Source organism: Centruroides vittatus, unplaced genomic scaffold (genome assembly GCF_030686945.1).
Source record: "Centruroides vittatus isolate TY-2023 unplaced genomic scaffold, ASM3068694v2 contig_1512, whole genome shotgun sequence".
Taxonomy (NCBI): Eukaryota; Metazoa; Arthropoda; class Arachnida; order Scorpiones; family Buthidae; genus Centruroides; species Centruroides vittatus.
The window spans coordinates 7,677-34,639 of NW_027120936.1; the positions used below are offsets into that span (position 1 = coordinate 7,677).

General features: G+C 33.2%; 2 protein-coding genes across 5 annotated transcripts; both read right to left on the reverse strand.

Moving 5' to 3' along the window:
- Positions 1-754: 754 nt before the first annotated feature.
- Positions 755-2,218, reverse strand: LOC136968732 (52 kDa repressor of the inhibitor of the protein kinase-like). Its single transcript, XM_067262761.1, has one exon. The coding sequence runs from the start codon at positions 2,216-2,218 to the stop codon at positions 755-757; it is 1,464 nt and encodes a 487-aa protein (XP_067118862.1).
- Positions 2,219-10,492: 8,274 nt separating this feature from the next.
- LOC136968731 (NACHT, LRR and PYD domains-containing protein 3-like) lies at positions 10,493-25,265 on the reverse strand. Of its 4 annotated transcripts, none has more exons than XM_067262756.1 (5): positions 25,187-25,265; positions 24,998-25,097; positions 19,691-19,742; positions 19,224-19,352; positions 10,493-12,559 (listed from the first exon to the last, which is right to left on the reverse strand). In XM_067262756.1, exons 2-5 carry the CDS (start codon positions 25,070-25,072, stop codon positions 10,716-10,718), a joined length of 2,100 nt encoding a protein of 699 aa, XP_067118857.1. In that variant the 5' UTR covers positions 25,073-25,097; positions 25,187-25,265; the 3' UTR covers positions 10,493-10,715. The 4 variants fall into 4 exon arrangements, with proteins under 4 accessions (XP_067118857.1, XP_067118858.1, XP_067118859.1 ...); XM_067262757.1 differs by lacking the exons at positions 24,998-25,097; positions 25,187-25,265 and adding exons at positions 20,908-20,984; positions 21,099-21,172; XM_067262758.1 differs by lacking the exons at positions 24,998-25,097; positions 25,187-25,265 and adding an exon at positions 20,908-20,997.
- Positions 25,266-26,963: the final 1,698 nt, after the last annotated feature.

The following is a 26,963-nucleotide window of genomic DNA, read 5'->3' on the forward strand; positions in this document are numbered from 1 at the left end:
ATGTTAGAAAAACAAATCAACAGGGCAAGTTTAAAAGAAAAAATATTTTGTGGGAGAAAATTTGCTACTGAAATTGAGAGGACTTTACTTCATTTTAGAATGCTTGAGGGATTATTTTCCAAATGAAGATGAATATAATTTTATTATTGGACTGGACATTCTTACACTCGATTCCCTTTCTGCATGTGATAATATAATTCGATATAGTTTTGTACATCGCACATTGGCGAATTTCTTTTAGCTTTTTTCCATCTATAATAAATTTGTCTGAGGACAAGGGCGTCGCCAGCCAATGGGCCAGAGGGGGGCAAGATGATATAAATTGATAGAGGATATGAATTGTATGTAGGTAAAATAAAAACGATTCATAAATTTTAAGAAGATTATTTGAATTAAAACATAATCTTCTTGGGTTTTTGGTGAATTTTCTACTACTTTATTATTAAAATCCTTTATGTTCTCATTGATGATCTTTCTATGGACACTCATCATTGCAAGACCATTGAGGCGACTTTCCACCATGGTACTTCTTATCCAGGTTTTCATCTGGATAAAGAATCAGCTGCTGGAAGTCACAAGCTGCTAAAGAATCGCTCTACAGTACACGTTGTGCACAGTAGAGTAATCAAAATTTTTAGCGCTTTACTCGTTTCGGGAAAGAAAGTTTTCGTTTCTTTTAGAACATCCACAACGGCCAGCTCAGTTACATTGGGTTTATCCTGCCACAATTGTTGCAACAGTTCAATTTCGTATTTTATGTTTGGTAAATCGTAAAATTGAGAGAAAGTTTGGCAAGCTTTTGTGAGACTTTCCATGGACATGGTTTGCATTTGCGCCGGGTGTAATTTAGATAATGCGAATGATGGAGTATTTTCTTTTGCAAATCGTCCTTTAAGAGAATTAATAATGGAGTCAAGGATGGTATTATTAAAGACCTTTTCCAGTATTCTGAAGGACTTCTTGCTGGATGGTTGCTTCGATAACTTTGTCTTCCAAAAATGCACGGCACTGATGTCATGTCCTCCTCCAGTCCGAGTGTTTTTGCAATGACAAAAGCATCCCTTAAAATTTCATCTGTGACTTTATCGGCATCATCGCGGTGTCTTTTAAACAATTGCATAATGTTCTTAATGTGCTGCGAGGCCTTGATCGCGTCCAAAGTTACAGACTGGAGTACGTTTACCACGGGTTCCATCAAAACCGAGTATTTGGCTATCAACAAAAGGCACAGAATAAACGAAACTCTTGAAGCGGCGGCACGGAGCTGGAATGCATGATTTCGAGTCGCACTGTTTCCATCACGCGATAAAGTTTCTAAGGCCTCCATTATAACATGAAAATTATCGTTAAAAACTCTGATGGTTTTATGTTTCTCGCTCCACCTTGTTTCGCAGAGCGTGGAAATATTAGGTATTAACTTCCTCGTCAAAATTGATTCCCGAAAAAATGAAATAATGTCTTTCGTAGTTCCTATGGTGTTCCGAAATTCAGGCAGAGCATTGAGATCATTGATTACTAGATTTAGTTTGTGAGAAGAACAATGAAAGAACAAAGCTTTAGTGTATTTTTTGCGTAAGATTGCTTGTACACCACCTTCTTTTCCGGACATTGTCGAACAACCATCAAATTTTAATCCAACGCATTTTACTGGAATAAGTTCTTCTTTTGTCAAAAATTCATCAATGGTTTGTGCGATAGATTTCGCATCCAGACCTTTTAGCTCAACAAATCCAACAAACACTCCTTGGACTTCGTTGTTTTTCTCATGAAAATAACGCAGTCCAATAGATAACTGTTCTGTTCCAGAAATGTCAGCTGTTTCGTCTGCTAATACACTATATGCTTCTGCTTCTTTTACTTCTTTTATAATATCTTCTTTAAGCACATCTCCACAAATGCTAATAATTTCATTTTGGATATCAACCGATCGATAGCTTGCATTTTTCTTCCCATGATCGATGTGTTTCTTCAAAACCACATCTCCCGCATCAATTCGCAGCTGGTACAAGTCCTCAAGAATTCCTTCACCATAATGTTTACCTCGCACCGCTAAGTCGTGGGATCCACAAAATGTAATACAAGAAACGATCGACGTTATAATTTTTCGATTTTCCTCAATACGGCTCTGAGAGTATTTATTGAGTTGCACATCTACAGGCAAATTTCCTAAAAATGATCTAGCAGCTTCCAGTGCCTCCTTATGAAAGTGTGTTTTCATGTGCTTTTTGCATTGATCGTGAGCATCGTTAAACTTACGAAATGGTTTTACGATAAATGACCCTAATACACCTTTAACGGAACTCGGATTTGGCGGAAACAACGTGCAATATTTACAAAAGCCACCTTTTTGGCATCGAGAATATACCAACCACGGCTAGTACGTTTCCAACCATGAATAATTAAATTTTTTCTTTAAATGTTCGGCGTCTTTCACAAATTCGTAAGCCCTAGGAGGCATAAAACAATTTTCAAGCAATTCTTTCTTCTTTTCGTGTAATAACATGGACGCTTGCCCAACAAATCGACCAATGTCATTTTCGTTGCAGTCATCCATCGTAGAATTTGCATCCTGGTCACCCACACAATCATCACGAAGACGTGCATCAGCATTAAGATCTTGATCTACTTTTTGATACTGAGCATCTTCCGTTGCCGTGAACGAGCTAGAATCATACGACGCGATCTCCATTTTGTTTCTCTTTTTAACTTTTTCATCCTGCTCATCGCTGTCACTACTTTGTACTTCAGCTTTTTTTCTTTTTAAATTTACTGAAAAACCAAACAAATATAAATACAATACTAAATTAATAAATGTAAATTAAAATTTTGGCCGGAACTTGCCATTATGAGATGTGTTTGTTTATTTTAATGTTTTTTAATTAATTTATTTATTATTACTTCCTACCCGTATACCAACTTCCATGGTTTTACGAGCACCTACCACAATCTATGGGTTGATCCTAAACCCATCCTGTTGAGGCCGGATGGCCGAGCGGTCAAGGTGGCAGCCTACCGCTCGGCCATCTTTGTAAGCCTTAGTTAATTATTTATTAACATTTGAATTTATATGTTAAATTTTGGGAAAATTTTTATAAGTATCGGAAAAATTCTAACTATTTAAAAAAACATGAAATAATTAGTGATGATAAAAGTTATTTTTATTATAGAAAAGATATGTCACTTTATGATTAAAAAAAATTATATTTATTACAAATGCATGGCATTGTTTTTACATTCAACATAAACACGCACAGGTGTGCATTTCAGGTCGCATCGCGCGGGAATTATAAATCGGGCAATAAATGACTTAGCATTTAAATAATTTTTTTCGCATGTCTAGGGAGGGGCAACTGCCCCTCTGCCCCCCTCTGGCGACGCCCTTGCTACTGTATATATATATTTAAAAAAATAGGTATATAATCGTTCACATAGTAGGGTAATAATAGGTTAGTATAGTTTACTCTTATTATAATAGTGTAAATAACATACATACAATCAAGTATACATCGTCGATACTAAAATGTGTATTGACCTAAATTTAGAAAAAGAACCGCCCCTTCCCACGCCCATGGGCGTTATAAACTATAGGCCTTATTATCTCTACGTAGAAAGCTGCAGTTTTTCTACTTGTGACAGTATAGACCTATCTATGTAACGTAGAATAATCGGATGTTTATGAAAAAAAAATCTTTTAATTTTTAAAATCTTGAATTGTGTAAATTTTTGTAAAGGTGCATATTTTACAGTCAACAATCATAAACGCTGATAATGTTACATAATTATGATTAACATATCATCGTACTGTACATATAAAAGCATTTGTATAAAACATATGAAGACCTGCTTTACTATCCAGCAGGCTTAGACCACTCAACTGTAATAGTCATTAGGCATTGATAATTAGAAAGTGTTTATTGTATTGAAAACCGAAAGGTTTTCAATATGGGGTTCTTAAATGTTACAATAACCGTACAATAACAGATGCGAGTTGTTTGTTTTTAGAATTTATGACTCTCTGTTTTTTTTCCCGAATGATTCTTGGATTTCTCACTTCATTGTCTTGCTTTCTAGTAGACAAGAGCTCCTTTGCTGTTGTGCTTCGTACGTTTTCCTTGGACATTCTCTATATATTTCGAGAAAATTTTCCAGTAATTTTCAAGCGAGTTTATAAATATATTGTATTCAGATATATTTTTCTCTCGTATTATTATTTTTTAAATAAAACGTATTTTAGATTTTAAAAAATTTTATTGGCAGAATGTCTGGTTCAGAATTTGAATGTAATAGTTTGTCCGAAAGCGGATCGGATTTTGAGTAAATTTAGCGACTCAGAATCAAGCGTAGATTCGGCTGGAAGCCACACTACTGCCAGAGATTGGGCGAAGTAGATATCAGCAATTCTCCTCCGCGATTTCTTTTCACAGGAAATCCAGGTTTTCAATTTAATATTAATAATATCGATCTACTCGTTTTTTAAAAATTATTTGTCGACATAAATCTGATAAACTTAACTTTGCAGGTCATTCATTTGTGCATAATTTTTCATTCAAACCAAAATTCTCATTTTGTTATAAATCACAACCAATCAAATTTCGCGGAAAAGGATCGTATACTTAAATGGTTTTCGAGAGTGCCGAGTTTAAAACATATTTTGTTTTCACCGGTATTGTGTAATACAGTGGCGTGCCGTCATTGCAAGCGGTGGAAGCGCCGCTTCCCTTGTATTCTCTAAAATATAGGTGTTCATATTTTAACGTAGTTTGAATTAATTAAAATTAATATTTTATTATAATTGCATTTTGTATCTTATTACAAATTTCTATACTACGTGTGAAATAAACGATAAGATTGCTATTGTATATTTGAATATCAATGGCGGAATGGAAGCGTTGTATTGTCGAATCCGGGTCAGCTTTCAAGCAGCCAAATTATAGGCATTGACGCCTGCGCTGTACAGAGCGCCAACCTCACGCGGTTTAGCTGGTGGAAGCTACACACGCATAACGCTTCCAACGTTTCTATCCCGAACTGGTTCTGGGCTGTTAGCCGCCCTCGCCCGATTATGTGAATCATAAGTACATTTATAACTTAACCGAACCGATAGGAATTTACTGGTATGTTTTTATGATAGTTCTGTATATTTGACAAAAGTTATTAAAAAATTCATTAAAATATTTGATATTTTTATTATTCTCTCCCATCTTATATTACTTACGGATTTCAATGTTAAACCAGTGATATTACGATTTCGTACCTTCCATCTATAAGGGTATGTAGAAAAAAACGTGTACAATTCTTGTACAATGTTAAAAAATTAACTGTTACTTTGGAAGCATCAATTACAACCAAATTTAATGAGACGCACGAGGTACTGTTCAAAAAGTCTCCAGAATTAATTTTCCTTAAATTTACGATTTATATATTCGTAGTCATAAAAATTTGTCTTTCCACTTTTTTCCAAGACTACAAATATTCAGATACAAAGTAACCGGTTTCAACTTTTTTCTACTTTAGAAATTATTAAATAATTTTTTAAAAACCCTTTCCGCCCTGTGGGCACTAAGAGGGCCTCTTATAGCGAGTTCATTATGGGTTCGGCCAGGCCGACAATGTTGCGGCCGGGTGGTGAGGGACAGAAACCGACATATCCAAATGCATCACCTCCGAAAAATTCCTGGGGATTTTTCGACCCATCCGAATTCGATCCCAGGTCCCCCAGGGGGTAAGAAACAAACAGCAGACAAGAGGGGATTCTTGCCTAAAATTTTTTTCTTATAGGAAATGGCGTGATGATATATTCAATTCAAACAACTAAAAAATGTGTAACTTAATTTTTATTTATTGTCATAAATAATAGTTACTTAATCGAACTTTGTAATTAATTAATCAATATATAATTTAATTTAAATCCGTTTGTCTGCTACTAATTTTAACAAACTGCCAACGAATTAAAGTATTTTGTAGCTAGAAAATAATGATTAAATCAACTGAGGTGTTGACATGACAAAGGTATAATTTTCATTTTCTTTTCTGTTTCTTTTTACAGAAAAAGTAGCAGATGCCAATGCCAGTGGCACAGGTAAAGTAGTCAGTCCAAATGTAAAACAGAACAAGTTGAAATCGTTGCTGCTAAACGCCTAATTTCATATAAAACTAATTTCCTATGATTATTATGCAGACCAGAGAAAATTCTTTTCACTTTTTGAGACACTGAAACTCTCAGATTATTAACTATGTTCGGTGTTCTAAGTAAAACAAATATAATTGCAAAAAAATAATTAAATAAAATCAAAGTGAACAACGGAGAAACTTTTCAAAACGTCACACCGAATGTGTTTTAGTGTTACAGAAATATATTCCTATTGTTTCTGCTTATTTATAAGTTGTACTGTTTATATTTTCTGTAAAATATTTTGTGCTTTAAAAACTAAACCAATTTAAAGTATAATATTTTCCAATAATCGTTGCAAGTGTAAACACTCACCATTTTCTTCTTCGTCTTCTTTCTTTAAGTAACTTGTTTCCGGTTGTTCTGAATGGATTTCTATTTTCGTACCAATGTGAACGTCTGTACATTTCTTCAGTATCACTGGAAATTTGTTACATTTCTCTGCTGAAATTAACACGCAATTAAGTATTCAAAAATTATTACCTTGTATTGTATACCTTTCCACCAACCATCATCGAAGTAGGTCCTACTGAAGCTATACGCATCTGAGTGCACCGTTAACACTTGTGAAAGCGGCTGTGTAACGGGAGTAATCAATCCCGAGCCCTCAGATGAACCTGATCTTAGACACCTGACCCTCAGAGTTGGAAGGTGGACGAGACTTACGCGACCGAGAGGCTAAGGTAATATGTGGAGGAAGAAGACCCAGGCAAAATTAATTGGAGTGCTGTAAACGAATTTAGAGTGTTGAGTGTCTTCGTTTTTAAGAAGCATAAGAAATTCCGAAAGCCGACATAACAATAATTCCACATTTGAATCTGACTCAACCACTGAACATTGTAATAAATGTTAAGTTCCTGCCTCCCCAACAGGCTGAACGTGAGTTTTCTGGGTTCCTTTCACGTCTGTAGCATTTAAATAGAATCTAGTTTCCCGTAGAAAGTCTTCCTGGGAGGTATCCCCCTCGGCAGATCGCCCACGTGTCGCATTGTCGTAAACGTATAAACCGAATCTGAAAATGAAATTAAAAGGTGTTTGAATTCCGATCGTCAGAACAGATGAAATCCACAGCTTATTAGTGTATATAGCTCTTAAACATATAAGAAAAATAGTTTTTAAGTCTTCTTTTGACAAGTGATATTGGTACAGGAGGACCCGACATCGTAACTCCCCCGACAGACTAGCACCGGAAAAAATTTTGGGGTGGTCTATCCAGATATGTCGAGCCTGTTTCTGTCCACCCGGTCACCCTCATCGTGGGCCTGGTCGAACACAAGATTTGTATGTTTAAAAAGGCCCACAGAGCGAGGACATAAAAAGGAAAACAGATAAAATATCTAATGCTTAACTGTATTGGGTATTTACACGAGAACATAAACTGGGCCCTAATTTTACGACTTTAAACACGATGACACTTTAAATTTGACGAATTCAGATAATTGTGATTTAAATGTTATCATCATTATCTAGATTAATTTTTTTCGAGTCTTAAGTAATGGACCTCATTGGTTCCGGGCAAAATGTTGAGCACTTCTAGGTGGCAATCAAGGGAGCAAGCCCATAATAGCGTAATATCTTGCATTTGCATCTGTATTAAAACTGATTTACCAGGCAACGTGGTTAATATGCTTCCAAGTAAGCACACCTTTTTCCTTGTTACGTTGATAATAATCGACAATACACCTGACAGTTCAAATCGCTTGAATAAATAGTATACCTGTTGTACTAATTCAGAGTTTTCCACGGGGTCGTCTAGACCAATTAGGAGTCGATATAACTTTACAAATTTAAAAAGTTTATTTAAAAATATTAAAAATTGTAGTGTTTGGTTCTTAAATAAACGTAAGAAGATACCCTCTAATAATATTGCTTAACGTAATATATAATATCAAAGGGGTTGATGGAAAAAATATTTTTCTTGAAAGGGTCCAAACATGAATAAGTTTGGTTACCCGTATAGTAATTGTAAAATATGTACATAAAATTAGATATAGTAGCATATAGTAGATTATTAGAAATCTTAATCAAGTAAGTTACTGTATAAAAAAAGTTCTTTATCTCCAGAAAAAGCAAACGATAAACTTATTCTGCTCTTGTTCATAGAGTCTGTTCAATTGTTAAGATAATTTCTTAATATTAATAATTATAGACAGATTAAATTAAGAGGGACAAAGTGGTTGAATAGTCCGAAATCTTATACAAAAAAGCTAAGACTATTCTTTGCTTGTCTGCCTGACTAGTGTTCTTCAATTTCTCGAATTTTCACCACTTTTTGCTGAATTTGAGAGATAATTTGCCCCCTGCCCCCGATAAAAATATAATAATAAATATCACATATTGTTAAGCAATCTACTACATAAATAACTTTTGAATAATTACTAATTATTAATTAGTAATTTCAATTTTAAAACCAGATTTTAAAAATATTATGAATAACTTACTTTTTTGATTCTGTTAAAAATCCACTTAAAATCTTTTCTTGTAAGATTTACGTCCGATTTGGATCGATTAGAAACTTTTGTATAATTCGCAGGTCATCAATTCACTCGCTAACACGCGGGAAGTTAAACGTCACTCGTAATTTCCCAGTGACGTCAGACGTACGATGATACCGACTCCGTTTTTTTTACAAACAATCGTAGCTGCTACGTCAATAACATCACTCCGAGTTTATATCGAATAGAAGAGGTTACCTGTGTTAATTAATGAACATTGTGTAAGCAATATTAGTGACCAGTTAATCGTCTCGTTTGTAACAACCGCAAATGCCGACCCACCCTAGAATAGAAGGCGCTTATCCAACCTTGAGCGCGCGACAATTGCGTAATACACATAAATTCGATAGTGTACTGTTATGTGGTGCTATCTGTTGGCAAAATATTCCGAAAACATAAGTTGATAAGCGATAACAAACTGTAATCAAGCTAAGACCCTTAAAAAACCATAAAAATTATCTAATTGATATGTTTCATTTTTTATTTGGAATACATCTACTTAGATTAGTTGCGAATTTCATCGCATAAAAGTTTTTTAACGATCCAAAATATTGTCCACATTTTCAAAATACAGTGGTGCCTCGTATAACGTACTTAATCCGTTCCAGGTGCACGTCCGTTAAGTGAAACGTCCGTTATACGAAACGCATTTTTCCGTAGAAATACATGTTAAAACATCTAATTCGTTCCGCAGCACAAAATAACCGTGCTGTATCGTAAAAAAATGAACATGGGGTGCGTTCTTTTATTCCTCCGCGTAACTCTTCGCGAGCGACATCCGTTTAAAAATTGTTGCGGAACGCGTTCCTAAATTCTGGTGGAAGTGCGCGCCGTCGAACGGCAAAAACGGCCGCTTGTAGCAGTAGTTTATTGTGGAAAGCAACATGGCCTCCTCCATGGCTCAGATAGTTTCGTTTCCCGGTCAATTATGTGGTTTTATGAATGAAAATTTAAAAATTGTGAAAGCGCAAGTTAGTGCACGCGGTGATGTGTCTTTACGAATTTTTTTTGAATGGTAGCTCGCATTCTAATTTTTTCGTGGCTATTTTGAATGCGATTTTAACAAATAATTCATTTTATGGTTAAATTCTACAATTGGAGCCCTTCTTTTGCTTTTAAAAGCTCATATTTTAGAATTATAGATTCCTCCATCACGATACTATCGATAGTGCGGGCGCCGCCATCTTTCTTTCTTTCACCGTCGTTTATAAATGCCTACAAACAGCAGCGCACTCCCGTAGTAGCGGAGACGCAGAGCGACCGCTATTAAAGAACGCACCCATGGAGCAGTCATCAATTATGCCGAAAGTCCGTTGTTCGTAGCCAGTCCGTCGCTCGAGTCACGTAACGGCCATACAGAAAGTTCGTTGTTCGCAGCGTCCGTTATTCGAGGCGTACGTTATACGAGGCACCACTGTACTTTATTTCTTTGCTATACCGAATGACAATAACAAATAAAACGCCACAAAGTGCCGAGCACTTTCGTATTTGAAGGTACTGTACGTTGTGATTTTATTCCTAATTTATTGTAGTAAACACTAGATTTCGAATATAGTATTTGGAACAGAAAACGTTCTTGTTTGCTGTACTGTTTAAAAAGCTATACAAATTTAATTTCTGTTTCTGTTCGCAAGAGAAACGACTATTGAATTCACAATGTATTTTTTTATAATAAACCCTGGCGTAGAATTTCACGTGAATGGAAACACGCGACAGTTCGAAATGTGCGTTAATATTTTTGACAAAAACAATTTTGAACATAACAATTATACGATGAACTTCAGTGAAATTATTTTACTTTTTTATAATCTATATTTCAACAAGAATATTTCAACTGAACACTCGCATCGTTTAATCATTAATGTAAGCTACATCCTTACATAAATATTACATCCAACGATTGTCATTGTGTAAGGTTTCAGCTTACCCATTTCTTTACATTGGACTTTGTCACAGAAAAATACACGTAATTTTGTAAACAGACTTCATGCTATTCTCTTATTTCAAAACGATAATATATATTTTCTATTCGTCTATATTATCACACATTTTTAATTCTGTTCACAGGCAGATTTAAATATGATATGATGACGTAAAGTTTCGTATTGTTTCAAAGAAAGAATGTATCTGTTAGAAACTCCTACGAATTTTTCAGTTTCTAATGCAACTAATCGCACGTCTTCAGTTACTTCTACTAATTTCCGCGTGTGGTCAGATAATTCGAAATTGAAATTTACATTCGTGAATCTATCGAAAGAATCATCCAAGGGCTTGCTTACGCCAATAAGAAAGATGTGCAAATCACTCGTGTCTGTTACATTAAACAATTGAATTATACGTGAAACGGGTTCTGTAATGTCGTATTTATTTTCCGAGGGCCATCTGTCAAGTGAGAGTATGAGATAAATCTTCATATTATTCGGAAAAATCCAGTAGTTCAAAAAGTAAATTGCTTCATTCTGCGTTCCATCGTCTAGATTTCTTCTCTCATGAAAGTAGAAATATAACTCTTTGAATTCATACAACTCCACTAGCTCTTGAAAAGAATCAAAGTCTTTCCAAGAATAAAATATCACTTTTGCACGGGAACAAAATTGTTCCCAGTTCGTTTTCAGTTTGATTTGCTTGTGAACTTGAAGCATGAATTCGGGCTTGAACATTTCCTTTTCTACATATGTTAAAAACTGTTCGGGTAAAGGTTCATCCTTATAAAATCCCAATAAAAATAAAAATTTCATGCCAATAATACTATTTGCAGGTGAGAACATACATGGATTGGTAGATTGAAAACTGAAGTACATTGATAATGCTGATAGAAATTCGCCAAATGTGCGATGTACAAACCTATATCGAATTATATTATCGCATTCAGAAAAGGAATCGAGAGTGAGAATGTCCAGTCCAATAATAAAATTATATTCATCTTCATTTGGGAAATAATTCATCAATTGTTCTGAGGTGATAAAGTGAACTTCTCCCAATTTCAGTAGCAAATTTTCTCCCACAAAAAATTTTCCTCTTTTAAAGTTGTTCTGCCGATTTGTTTTTCTAACATAACGTTCGGTTATGAGAGAGAAGATTCGGATGTATAAATCAGTTATTGTTTCAACTTCTGTCATCTTTCCATTCTGATAAAGACAACACAACATGTGTAACATCAAAGGGCATTCTGCCATTTTTCTGTAAAAGTCTATTTCTTTTAGTACTGAAGACAGTTCTGTCGCTTTACTCTTGTCTTTTCTAAACATTAATTTAATATATTTCTCTTGATATTCTGGAGAAAACCCTTCTACGGAAAATCTCATCTTCATGTCTTCTCTGATATCCTCTGCTGCTTGAGGTCGACTGGTAACCACAATCGTCATTCGACGAGCGATATAAAAAGATTCCTTTCTTATAAATTTTATAATTTTGGATTTTTCTACAATTTCATCGAACCCATCCAAAATAACTAAAATGTTCAGTCGTTTATATGGTAGATGCAAATCTTTGTCAGTTGTTGGGTGTTCGTGCATGTTGTCCAGTATTACATCTTTTACACTTCTATCGCCTAATTCTCTTAAAATTACAATAAAAGTTAAATCAAAGTGTTTAAGATAATCCGTGGATGCCCAATCGTATACAATTTTCTTGCAAAGAGCAGATTTTCCATAACCGGGATCTCCTGTAACTAAAATAGTTTGGTGTCCGTTTTGTCGTACGGAAAATATCTCATTCAAGCTTGTTTTATCTCCGCTGTTTTTCCCAAATAAATCTGCCTTCTGTACAATCAATTCTACGAAATAGTCCTTTAACGGGAAGTCGTTCCTCTTGCCTTTCCATAAAAAAGACCTCATGTAGGAGAAGTAAGTCATATATTTATTTTTCAATATTTGGCAGCAACTGTTGAACATTTCTATAAGAAAAAAAAGAGGATATAATTAATGAAATATCGTGTATATTCTATTTATTTTATTTGCAAATTAAAAATTATAAGAGAATTTAATCTCTTTTTATCCTGAAAATTCCAACCAATATCAGGAGTATACCATATCACGTCACTAAGCATTCAGTATCTTCTAATGTAATAAACATATGAAAATTTGCTCAAATCTCCCTTAATACTAGTTTGATAATAATATTGATTTGAGGGACCAAATACAACGATGACTTGCCACTTCTATAATAAAGAACGTAGAAAAATATTGCGGTCTCTCCCGATAGCTTTTTTGAATGTTCAAAACGAAATCTTGGAAGAATTTTTTTTATATTTCGAATTTTCTCGTGTCAAAATATGTAAAAGTACAAAATGTTTCTGAAATTCGGCCAATTAAATTTAGAGAACCAATTCAATTCTATTAGAAACTGCGAACAGCTTTTGCTAGCGCATCGCCTTAATTAATGATTGAACGGACACTATCCTACCAGTAGAGTAGATCATCTGCCGGGTTTGATAATTTTAATCGCTTTATTGTACAGTATTGAAGTATACTAGGAAGACGATCTATACGTCGACTTCTAGAACAAGCTTTGAAGCAACCGCGAAATTCTCAATTTCGTCATCCGGCTGCTAGGAATCGCAGAATAAAAAATGGCAGCTTCCTTGCGGCAAGCAAACCGTGCGTTCGTCTCGGCCTCCTATTTTCACATTTAAAAAAGGACAATCAGAAAAACAACTATATTCTCTGGTAGTTGCTACTTCTATGGACCATCGACTCCAATCTCTCAGTTATGCCAGGCAACGTGTGAAGCGACTTTGCGCTGTTTTCTTTCACATTCCCCATAGAAAGAAAGACCAGTTTGTCCTTTCAGGTGTGTGTCTCAGATGCCATTATTCTGCACCAGAAACTGGCCGAAATTGTTTTTTCTATATTGTGTCACTTATGGCCTGCATAATGCTAATACATACGCCATTGTTTTTATTTCAGACACGATTTCTCATTTTATACTCAGATCTGATATCATTTTCAGTTCAGTGATAGAAGTTCATTGCTCACACTTGGGTCATTCGTTATAAGTATGTATCAGTGGCGTGCCGTCATTGGAAGCGATGGAAGCGCCGATTCCACCTTCCAATGACCTTCCCTTGAATTTTATAAAATATAAATTTTCATATTTTAACGTACTTTGAATTAATTAAAATTAATATTTTATTATAACTGCATTATGTATCTTTTACAAATTTCTATACTACATGTGAAAAAAAACGATAAGATTGCTATTGTATATTCGAATAATTCGGTGGCGGAAGGAATGTCGAAACCGGGTCAGTCTCCAATCAGCCAGATTATATAGGCATTAGCACATGCGGTTTACAGTGCACCAACCTCACCCGGTTTAGCTGGTAGAAGCGACACACTCGTAAAGAGTACAGCTTTATATCCCGGAGCGGTTGTGGGCTGTTATCCGCCTGCCTGTCAACTTCCAAGCAGCCAGATTATAGGCATTGGCGCATGCGCTTTACATAGCACAAACGTCACGGTTTAGCTGGTAGAAGCGACACACGCGTAAAGAGTACGCGACTTTATATCTTGGAGCGGTTGTGGGCCGTTAGCTGCCTGCTAGATATTCGGCCACCCTCGCCCGATTATGTGAATAACGAGGAGACTAGATCAACGGCGGGCAACCCGCGGGCCAGCTACGGCTGGCGAAAAGTTTCTATCCGGCCCGCGAGATCTTTAATAGATTATTAAATTGGAAAAATAACCAATTAATAGTTATTTTTCCAATTCTTTGTAATTTTCGAAAACGATAAGAGAAATAAATGTAGTAATTAACTTTTTATTTATTTATTTCATATTTGCAGACTAAAAAAATTACGAGTCACAAGAAGGCGTCAATTAACTACTACGGCGCGGAAAAAAACGTAAAATTTATTCTGGCCCATGTTATAAAAAGGGTTGCCCACCCTAGACTAGATTTATAACAACCCAACCGATAGGAGTTTACTGGCACGTTTTTATGATAGTTCTGTATAGTTGACAGGAGTTTAAAAAAACTCCATTAAAATATTTGATATATTTATTCTGCGTTTATTCCGCTCTCCCGTCTTATATTACTTACGGATTTCGATGTTAAACCTGTGATATTACGATTTAGTATGTCCCATCTGTAAGGGGATGCAGAAAAAACGTGTACAATTCTAGTAGTGTTAAAAATTAACTGTTACTTTGGCAGCATCATTTACAACCAAATTTAATGAATGAGACGTACAGTACATACAATGGTACAAAAAAAAAGCTCTAGAATTTATTTTCCTTAAATTTACGATTTATATATCCGTTGTCATAAAAATTTGTCTTTCCACTGTTTTCCCAAGACTACAGATATTCAGGTACAAAGTAACTGGTTTCGACTTATTTCTACTTAAGAAGTGACTAAATAATTAAGAGATTAGGGAATGGGGACATAAATAAAACCCTGTTGAAAGAGCCAGAATTTTACTTCAACAAAAGCTTAACAGAACCAATCACTCGCTCAGTACAGTGGGAAACTGATTTCCGTGTACACCCGGTATTAAAACGAATTAGTTAGAAAACGAATGACTATTAAGTTTAACATAGTTAGATTTTTACAGCTACGGTGAGAAACGTTTAAAATTTACAACAGCCCTGTGGCGTCCTTTGAGATATACTAGTGATGCGACAAAAGAGGCATTTTACATTGACCGGTATCGGCACCCTCGGGATTTGGCACGCACACACTCACTACACAACTACCTGGACCGTCACTAGTTCCTTCCATTAGCTACTCGTATCAAGATATTTGACTAAGTGGATTGTTTTAAGATTTAAAAAGTAAAGACTATTTTATGTTATTTTTATGTACGTTTCTTTACAAAGCTATATTTTAATTATAATTTTCTTTAAAAGTATATTAATACAATCGAACAATACATTGTACCAGGTATGTATATCCACCGCACATTTTATTTCACCGAGTAAGTTTTTATAATTTATTTTTAATTTTAGCCCTTATATCGTGGCTAGCGATTCAGAATGTAATTGTGATATTAAAAATACATTTAGAGAAGTCTACAGTTTTTACTGGCTTATCGAACAAATGAATACGAATGGACCCTAGACCAGTGATTTTTAACAGGGGGCCGCGGCCCCTGGGGGTCCATAAGAAGTTTGCCGGGGGCCGCCAAATTATGCAAAATTTCTCTTCAGAATATAATAAAAAGAAAATTGATGTATAATCCGAATATCGTATTGAAAAGTGAAATAAGAAAGATAAAGTTTTCCTATTTAGTTTTTATTTATTTATTTTGTATTTCTTCCTACATACAACTTTGTTAGTACAGAAGAAATAAATGTAAATATGCTACTTACACCGCAGTATTTACTTCTTTTATTCCAAAGCAATTTTAAGAAACTATTAATGCTTGGAATTTTAAAAATAATTAGGAAAAATAGTAGGCTTTGAAAATTTAAATATTTTTGCAAAAGATATGCAAAATCCTTACGACAAGTGGGCGTTTTAGTTTTAGTTTAATTTTAGCATCGACATTGGATCGATTTATCGACATGTTTCTTATTTTATTTTCTGTTAAAAATTAATGAGTTTTCGTGTTTAATTGTGAAGTTTGAATGTTATTTAAATAGATAATGAAATAATAAAGTTATGATTTACATTTATTATATAAAAAATAAAGCAATAATAAAAAAATCAATTTATTATAGATAAATTATCAAATTATCAAATATAAATTATTATTAAAAAATGGGGGTCACAAAAAAATTATGAAATATTTGGTGGGCGGCGAGTATAAAAAGGTTAAGAACCACTGCCCTAGACCATCACTGACGCGCAATTAACTGATTGCCCCTGGAAGTCGGCTTCTTACAGAAACACAGCTTCCCTGTCATCAAATGTCATGGCACGCCACTGGTATGTATACTACTACTAATATGGAAGCGAATTACAGTTCGCCATGTTGACTGATGAAAAAAATTTTTTAATACTTTTTCTGTACGTGTTCATATATATTTAAAATATTCAAAAATTCACCTGTTTTCAATAGTAATTTTGATTCACCGTCTCTCCTGCAATTTGTGCGGCTATTCTACCGCCAATTCCATAAGACCGAAAAAATTCTGGTATATTCCTAGTAAAAGCATTTTACAAGCGCAGTTATCCTGCCCTAGCCTCTATCAGCAGGTTAACTTGCTGTCCAAAGTTTTGTATGCTTCGAATACACTCCATAAAGCCATTTTTCTTTACCAAACAAAAACTAATATAATATACGATAGTAATTTTTTTGAAGTTTCAATAAGATACTGTACAGTACATTTGACAAATAAGACAGATCTAACGCTTAAAGACATTTTGTATTTTCACTACTAGAAGGAAAAGACTGAAAGTTGTACTGCAACATAGTAAGATGTTTACTTGCAGAAATATGAAATTAAAATTAGCAGCACTCGAAAAGTTTTCTGTAATAATAAATTTTTCAAAATTTTTGTAATTGACCGTATTTGAAACAGTGGTTTCAAATGATACCCATACGAAAGAGCCTTAAAAAATAATTTATTAATTCAGGTAAAAAGTAAGAGCTAATTAATTTAATACAATAAATGTATTTGACACAAATTTTGCAAAATAATAGACCTATTTGATGAACGGTTGCTCTATTCATTGATCCTTCCTCAGTTATCTTAACCTCTGTGCCAGTTAAAAGGTTAACTTTTCGTTCAGAATTTAATCTGTTTCCTTTTAAAATAATCATAGGTAACATGAGTTGATTTAGTGCATTTCAACACAAAACAATAAACAAGTTTTCAACGTGATCAAATGCTACAAGATGCAGTCTTTTTTCTCATTTTTTGGCGTACACATTTTGCTGTTTACGCAAAGCGAGTCTACAGTCTTTCTCGTTCTTGTCGAAAGTATTTAATTAAGTTAATACATTTTGCACTCTATCAAAATACTCGCTGACAACACATCTATTGATCTTTGCAGCCCTAATCACGTTCATACTCTTAGCATTTCTTCTGCCATTTTCCAGCCGATGATGATTATTATTACATTACTGCATCTTACCGAATTTGTCTATGAGCTTACAATAACGAAACTTATGCAAGAAAATTGATAAACCAAATTGGTTCATCAATGATGTGCCTTATTTGTAGCTGTTAACCCGCGCTTTATCTCAGTGTTTTATTACAGATTAAATAATGCCAATTTACTGCAAATTGTCAATACCTATATCATCTTCTACTCATTAAATTACCATGAAAGAGTAAAAACAAAAATGTTCTGCTGATGTTCACACTTCAATTGTATCAAACACGGCGGAATCGTCTTCTTCCACTGATGTAGTTTTATGATATATAAGGCAAGTGCTTTTAAAAACAGAAAATATTGTGGAAATGTTAGTGTTTTCTTTATAAAAAGAAAAATGGGCCTTATTTGGCAAATGTTTCTTACTAGAAAAATTTGTATCATTCTTTACATAAGTGTTTGTCTTTCAGGAGAATCTAATTCAGAATTCTAAACTAACGCTACAGTATGAATCTTTTACGTTACTGTAAATATTTTTTACATAAACAAAGCGAGATGAGAATGGATATTTTTTATTGGAAAATAAAATACTGAGTGTGAATTATTCCAAGATACTTAATGTATAAATTCAACTAATTTTTGTGATTATAAATTAATTTATATATAATCATATTAATAGAAAACTTTACAATGAACTATAAACTGAAATTATACAAGTCAGTCGTAGAGAAACCGTGTTGTGCTAGATTGCTTATTCGTATTGTTAAACACAAGATCGTGTTGTTAACTCAATCACTTGGCTTTTGACTCCACCTTTATTTAATTGATACGGTAACTAATTTTACACGTTTCGGGCTTTTGCCCCTCATCAGTCAACTAAAAACAAGAATAGGATATACAACATTAAAATTACTTTTACAAATAAATTGCGTAAACAATTTAGAATACTCATATATATTTTACACGTACCAGTTTTTTGCCTCCCGATATGGCACTTATACACGCTTAAGTCTGTACATCACAAACTTGAAGAATAAGGTGGTTATAGAACCATTTAAAATTCTTTTATATCTGTTTAAAACGGTAAACGATGTATAAAACGATGTATCAAAATACACAAAGTACAACAAAAACTTACAGTTGGTTTTATTCTATTCTCTTATCGGAGACAATGAATGTGTATTTTCTAGGCTCGTTCAGTTCACTATAAAGTTCTTTCGGGTAAATTTCTTCTCAGCTGTTTGGTATAATTAAACATTGCGGAATGAAAAAATATTTCTTATTGTTCGTTATACTCAACATAGTATAACGAACTTTATATACTTTATAGTGAACTGAACGAGCTGATTGAGTGATTGAGTTAACAACACGGTCTTGTGTTTAACAATACGAATAAAACTATATAAATTACAGCTTTTCGCATTACTGTAAATTCACTTTATAGAATTAAGCAATTCACGTAATGTTTAATATGATAAATTACTACAAATATTCACTCTCGGCACAAAAAAAACACAGAAAATAAAATTATAATAATGTTTCTTTTGTATGTTTATGTAAAAGCACAGACTTACCATTCCTTTCGTCCTCTTCTTTCTTTAAGGATCTTGTTTTCGGTTCATCGGAATGAATTTCTATTTTCGGTCCAATGTGAATTTGTGTACACTTTTTCAGCATCATCGTGTATTCGTTACCATTCTTCACTGAAATTAATATCCAATCTATATTATACTTTTATCTAATTATTTCGTAAATTTAACTTAAATGCACTTAAATAACAGGAAAATTGTGAGAGTGTAACTATTTAATAAGAAGAATCTTTGTGCTTAACATATTAAACAACCCGAAGCTACACTATTTAATATGCATAGATACATAGCCACACTATTCTCTTAAAAATAGCGAATTTATAGCCCGAGTATTTAAGGCGATCGTTTGGTCATGTGCTTAAGATAATTTTGACAATTATTTCCGTAAAAAATATTAAAATATTACAATATAAAAAGTTAACTTATAAAATAAGAGATTTATAAGCATTTACCTTTTAATAGGTCCTTAAACATATTTTCATTCTGGGTCACTCCGTCCGTTTTCTGTTAAATAATATATATTACATCTTGGTTAGTGTCACATATGGTTCCAAAATGGCGACTCGTCTCTGATTTCAGCAAATAGAAAAAAGGAAACAATGGGGACGCACGTTCTAACCTAACCTAACCTATTCTAATTACCATAATTATTACCAACAAAATTATTAGAATAGGTTAGGTTAGGTTAGAACGTGCGTCCCCACTGTTTCCTTTCTTGTATTTGCTGGAATCAGAGACGAACCGCCATTTTGGAACCATAGGTAACATTAACCTATATCTTTTATACTAATCTACAGTACAGTTTATAAAAAGTTAAATTAAGAATATGAACTGTATTTAATATTAATGTAACACTTATTATGCAACCACGTTATGAAGGTACTCGATATGAGTACCAGTGTCGAAATCATTCTTCATCACTTCACGTTCAATTGTGAGAATACTCACTGAAAGGCACAAATAAAGGTTAAATATAATTATTATTTTTTTTCTGTTATTATTGTGAAATTCAATAAGAAGAATAATAGCGAATAAATATTCTGGCAGCTGAGAGTGCATAAATAAATTATATTGGAAAATACTTGACTGAATCGGTGTTTTCAAATCGTAGAGTAGGCTTCAATAGAGGGTGTACTCATGTAAGCCAGTACCTTCTAAAGGTATTGGTTTACATGAGTACACCCTCTATTAAAGCCTACTCTATTATTTTTGATTGATTACAGTTAGACTCATTATCGAGTATCTGAAGTATTAGGAGCAAGGAACATAAAGTCGTCAGCTGGTATTAACCTGAGACGTTCGAGACTTTATTAAACGTAAACATGTGTAAAGAATTCTGCACGTCAGAAAGAGAAACAGTCGATGTATTCACTTATTTTACGGCAAGCGAGCATGGTTTTCAACCGACACAATATACTAATACCTGCGGATTATTTTTAGATTTATGCGTTAATTACACCCGTCACCATCAAAATTCGATTTACCCTATTTAATTTTCAGTATTCGAAAAACTTTTCTCATACATAAAAATTTAACGATTACGAAGTTACGTATTTGAATTTGTTCGACGAAATTGAACAAAGTCTTTAATTCATTACGAAATAATAGTTTTGACACAAATCAATTGTCCTTAATTTACATTAAAAGAAAATACATTTCGACGACTTACAATTGCAACTTGTGTGTAATTAACCGAACAAACGACGAAACTCTGCTCCTCACTCGAAACTTCTGCTTCTGCCATTTCTATAATTCAAACTTAAATAGTTTTTGTGTAAAATATAAAGATTTGACACACTTCTTTGTTTTAGTTTAATTCTATTGCAATATGACAAGGAAAACACACGTATAACTATTTACCTTATTATAACACTTCAATATGACTCTATGCAAACAGGTCTTCATATCCAAGATGTTGTCATAGTCGAATTCTCCTGCAATGATAAAAATTTTTAATACTATAGTATCATTGTAATATGTACTGTACGTATTATATAGATATAACGGCTAAACAATACTAACATAATATTATTGTACGTTTTATACATAGTAATAAGGCTCGGAAATTAACATTTGAAACAATGCCTGTGTAATTAGTATTTATTAATTTAGGCAAAATGTTTAAACAATTGCATTTCAAAGCTGGCGTAATGTAGATATGCATCATGAAAACAATATTCGGCGGGAAGGCTTTCTAGCAAAGTTAAGGCTTCCAGTTTTTAATCGGAGCCGTATAATAGCTAAAATATGAAAAGCCAGAAAGAGCTAAAATCATTATTTCTTTATCTCGCGCGATTTCTTCATGTGTGATTCAATTTCGTCTTTATGTTTTTCTATCTTCATTTACACTTTCTCTCTTTACTCTAGTTTTCATTGTTTTAGTTGTCAAGAAATGGTTTGATCTACTCTTAAACTACGAAATTAAGTTCTAACGACCAAAACATACTATTGGTACTAAATTTTTGATATTCAAGATAAAAGTAAATGGAAATGATACCATCACTAAATACCTCACTATAGTGTATTTCATACACCCACATTCTACATTTGGTTATGTTTACCGAATTACGGGATGAAAAGTATTGTAGAGTAAAACCATTTCCAAAAACATTCTTAATCTTATATAAAATCTACATAAACCGATGTTTCTTAACATGTTTAGTAATCTGAACCCCTGTGAATATGAAAACACTGTCTCACTCGCTCTTGAAAATTGTGTTCAAGATGGAAAAGGTCGTAGAGTTTCTACTTTATCGCGGGCTCTGACAGTATGCAATTAGTCGAGTGAAATTTCTGTAGTTTAAGACTGCTTTAAAATTTAATATTACGCATCCAGAGGTAAAACTCCATTTCGGTGGCATTCACCGTTACCACTCGCATCGTGGAAATACTTTCTCGCATTCCACATTAAGAAACACTGATGTAAATCAATAGTAGGTTATACTGTAGATCACTGTAGATAACAAATAAATTACAGAATAAATAGGTTCGAATAATGTATTCCTATCTGCAATAACTCTACTAAACAATTAAATGTTTGGCCACGCTGCTCCAAACTCCTGTTTTGCATTGCTTTTCAGAATATTTATAAAATGTTTTTAGATAATAGATAAAATTTACAAAGAATTCGCATTACTACATTTTGAGATAGGTATCAAACATAGAGGGAACTGTAGCCATATGTACCCGTTCAGAGAGATCCAACCTTTCTCTACTGTCTATCTCCTCCCTCTCAGTCTTTCCCTCCCCTTTCCCTTATTCTCTTTTCTGCCGGCTAAACACTTCGTGTACGGTCGATGTCCTTCTTGTATGTATGTATGAATGTATGTATAGGTATCAAGATAATTATACAAATTATTTACGTTTTTACACTTGAAAATCCAGGAACGTTGTCACCACTTCTGACATAATCGAGATACGTAATATCACACATCCTTCTATTGTTCCGCTCTGAATGACGATATTAGACTAGTCCACAGTAGCTATGACTGTTACAGACGTTTATTTTTTAAGCATTTCAGAAGAATGCGAACAATAAAATTGACTGAATGTGCAAAAGAGGTGACACAAAAAACGAAATTATGCCCCAAAATGGCAGAAAAAATAACATAAAAGTGTAATTTAACAAAAAATCACAAACGGGAAATTGTCTATTCGTTGTAATTTGTACATATATTGATTTATATACAGTATACTCACACTGACTTTGTCACTAAATACCACTTATGGCATATTAGTTAGAAATCCGTCCTCTATACCCTAGATGTAATGAATTCACACTATAGCTTATAAATAATTTTTTTAGCTTTTAAAGATTTTTACTTCATAAATTACTTTCAAAAGATATCGTTTAACGAAATCATTTTTAAAAAGTATTAAAAATATCTTACTTTTCGGAAGTGAAGATTCCTGCCGCACCCGATCTTTGTTTTAACGTTTCATACAATTTAAAAACATGGCGTACGAAATGAAAGTGTCAATCCACTCAAATAACACGGGACTTCATCAACCTATCAGTAACTTCAATGACATCATTTTACTCATTAACTATAGTGACTAGAAAAGTATACCTATATTAATTAGTGTCTTTCTAACCAAGAGTTCACTAATTACCAGTTAATTAACCGTATAACAGCAGGAAGACAATACAGTCATATATTAAAGGAAGTAGTTTTACGCAATTCTAAAAGGAAACTGTAAGTTTAAGCTAGAAAGGTTGTACTGTAAAGTTAACTGCTGCCATCTTATGACAAAGTTCTACAAAAACATAATTTGATAATTGTAAATAAGCTGTACATGCTGAAATGTTAATTTTGAATTTTGGTTTCAAATTATTCGAAAATTTATGTTTCATATTTAATCAATTAAATTGTTCTATTTTTGTAAATCGGGAAACAATTCGAGGTACTTTCTTCGTCGTACTTCTATTGTTTTGTATGTAAATTCCAAATTTATCGACATTCTAATTCGATTAGATAAAGGTAAATACGTATTTATTACGATTGACGCGACGTATTAGAGTTTGTATTATTGTATAAATTTCTGACTTAGCGTATATTTTTCTTTAAAGATAAGGATGTGGCTAAATTTTATCTTCTATTATCAATATCTACGTCACGTGCAAACTCGGTGAAAACAAGAAAACAAAATTGAACTTTCATCGTTTCTGGATGCTTGTTAGCAGAAAGAGTTGTGACTTAATTAGCGACTTCTCTTTTTACGTTGAAGGTATGCATGCTGCAACCTTAATGCTTTCACACCGAAAAGCACACAACAATTATAATATTCATTACTCATAAGTACGAATAAAAAGTGCTTATAAGTGTTCTACGTTACTTAATAATATGAAAATTGACAGTACATAAAACACTAGAGTTCAATGCAGCTTCTAATTTGGCTACTACTGAGAACTTACCACCAAAAACAAACAAGTGATCACATAAGAAACTATTATTTTAATTAACTCCAAAAGAGTAAAGAAATTGTAATACGCTCACCTTTTTAATTGCGGTGTGATAAGTCCTCATTAATAGCCAAATTGTAGCTATATTAATAGAAGAGGAAAAAATGTATATTCAAAGGACGTGAAGCTTTTTATATTACAGTTTTATATTAAGCAGTTTAAACTAAATACATCGTACTTTATTGCATGTATTTTCTCATCTATCTTAGCTATAATCTCACAAAAATGTTTTATCTCACGATCTCACTAGTAGGTTATACTATCGATACTATCAAATACTGCAAGTCGAAAAGAGAAACAATCAATATATTCACCTATTTTTACAGCAAATGCACGTAAACATCAGACACAGCAAGCATGGTTTTCAACCAACACAATATACTGATACTTGTCGATTCGGTTAATGTTACCTTAGGTGCCAAGATGGCGGCTCATCTCTGATTCCAGCAAAGAAACAGTGGGACGCACGTTCTAACCTAACCTAACCTATTATAGTATATTACCATAATTATTAGCAACCAAATTATTAGAATAGGTTAAGTAAAATTAGAACGTGCGTCCCACTGTTACCTTACTGGAATCAGAGGTAAGCCGCCATCTTGGCACCTAAGGTAACATTAACCGTCGATTCTTTTCGGTTTATACTTTAATTACACGTGTTTACCGTCTAATCCTGATTTTCAGTAGTTGAAAAAATTTCCCCACATTTAAAAACTTAAAGGTTACGAAGCTTCACATTAAAACGAAATTAAACAAAGTGTTTCCGTCATTATGAAATAATAGTTTTGTCACTTACTTTTGCAATTTGTTTGTAATTAACTGGACAAACGACGACAATCTTCTTTTCACTTGGAGCTTCTTCTTCTGCCATTACTGTAATTAAACCTCAATAATTTCTGTATAAAATATAAAAATTTGACAGATTTCCTTCTTTCACTTCAAATCTATTAAAATATAATTTTAAAGTAAACATATAACTATTCACCTTAGTATAACATCTGAATATAACTCCAGGCATGTAGGTCTTCATATGCAAAAAGTTGTAGTAGTCGAATTTTCCTACACTGATAAACATAAATAATTGTTTAATTCTATAGTATTGTTGTAATCTGTACATATTCTATAGATTTAACGTCTAAACAATTCTTGCATCATATAAATATATGTTTTATACATAAAAGTTAAGGTAATATGTCATGAAAATTAACATTTTATACGAAGTCTGGGTAATTAATATTAATTAATTTATTAACATTCATAAACTTATATAAAATTCACATAAAGCAATGTTTCTTAACATTTTTAGTATTCGACACCGCTCTGAATCTCAAAACACTGCCTCATCCCCCTGTTGAAACTTGTATTCAAGACAGAGGGTAGTAGGAAGAGTCGTAGTGTTTTCAGTTTATCGAGGGCTCAGCTCAGATAAAATAATAAATATTAAATTAATTTAAATTGGAGAGTATATCAATAGAAATAAAAACGACAAAATAATCATGATATTTCTCGATAAGTGTAACCCGTGTCGCTCAATCTATTGTTTAATTTGCAATTAATATGCTTATTCACAACTTTAGGAATCACGAATTAATATAATGCATCTTGTCCCAGTATTGTTAATTATATTTAGCTGTTATTACGATTCATCACACACTATCGAGATCTTACTCAGAGAATAATAAATATTAAATATTTATCTGTAACTACAGTATGTATTTAACTCTTCAGCAATTACAACATTATAAGCCAATATAGCCTATAAAATTTAAAACTTTTTAAAAATATATATATAAAAAATGGAATTATTAAGTTTGTAAGAAGATTCTTGTAATATTTTCAAAGCAAAATTGACTCCTGGACTTTTTGTGCTCTCTGAGCGGTAAAGGGCCTTAAACCACAAAGAAAAAAAAAAAAAGCAAAATTGACTTTCGAATAATTTTAAAAGAGTATTTTATTTACAATCGCCAGTTTTATATTTCTTAATACAGTTTAATTTAATAAGAGTTTAATTTCAATAATTAAAAAAAAGCCAGCAACGAGTTGTTCAAATTTCCCGGCAACATTTAAAACTTTGGTGGCGCCATCTTTTATCGTATTTTATTTTAAAGACTTTTTATATTCTTAACTGTTATAAAATGTCAAAAAGCTTACTTTTGAAGGTACAGTTGAGTTTTATAAAAAAATTGTAAATGCTTTTAACGTCTAAAACCGTCATTAATTCCGACCCATACACTCCACCCCGGTTATCCCCCACTCCTCGATCTATAACCACCAAAATTTAATGGCATCACTCTCTCGAACAAACAAACCGCCCTGCCAAATTCCAGAAATTTTCGACAAAAAGCACAAGAGTTATTAAAATTCAAATAGGGTTAATATAAATGTGCTACATACACACATTAACACCCATACATGCAGAAATTAACCCCGAATTTTTTGCATTACTCGACCGTTCAATGCATCCAAGTCAAAAGATGTAAAAATCTCGGGGGAAACATTTTTTTCGGATCGCCATACTTTCCCTTGTATAACATCAGGGTAAATAAAAACAAAACAACATTTTAAAATTCATTTACACCTTTACTGTCTCATTACTTTTTTTATAATATCACTGTTATATCATATCACAATAAACCAACGATTAACTCTTTTCTATTGTTTTGTAATGTGATTACTATGTCTTTATTACTATCTAGTGTTTCTCATTTCCTGGTCTTTTGCATGTCCTGTTATATCATATCATAATAAACCAACGATTAACT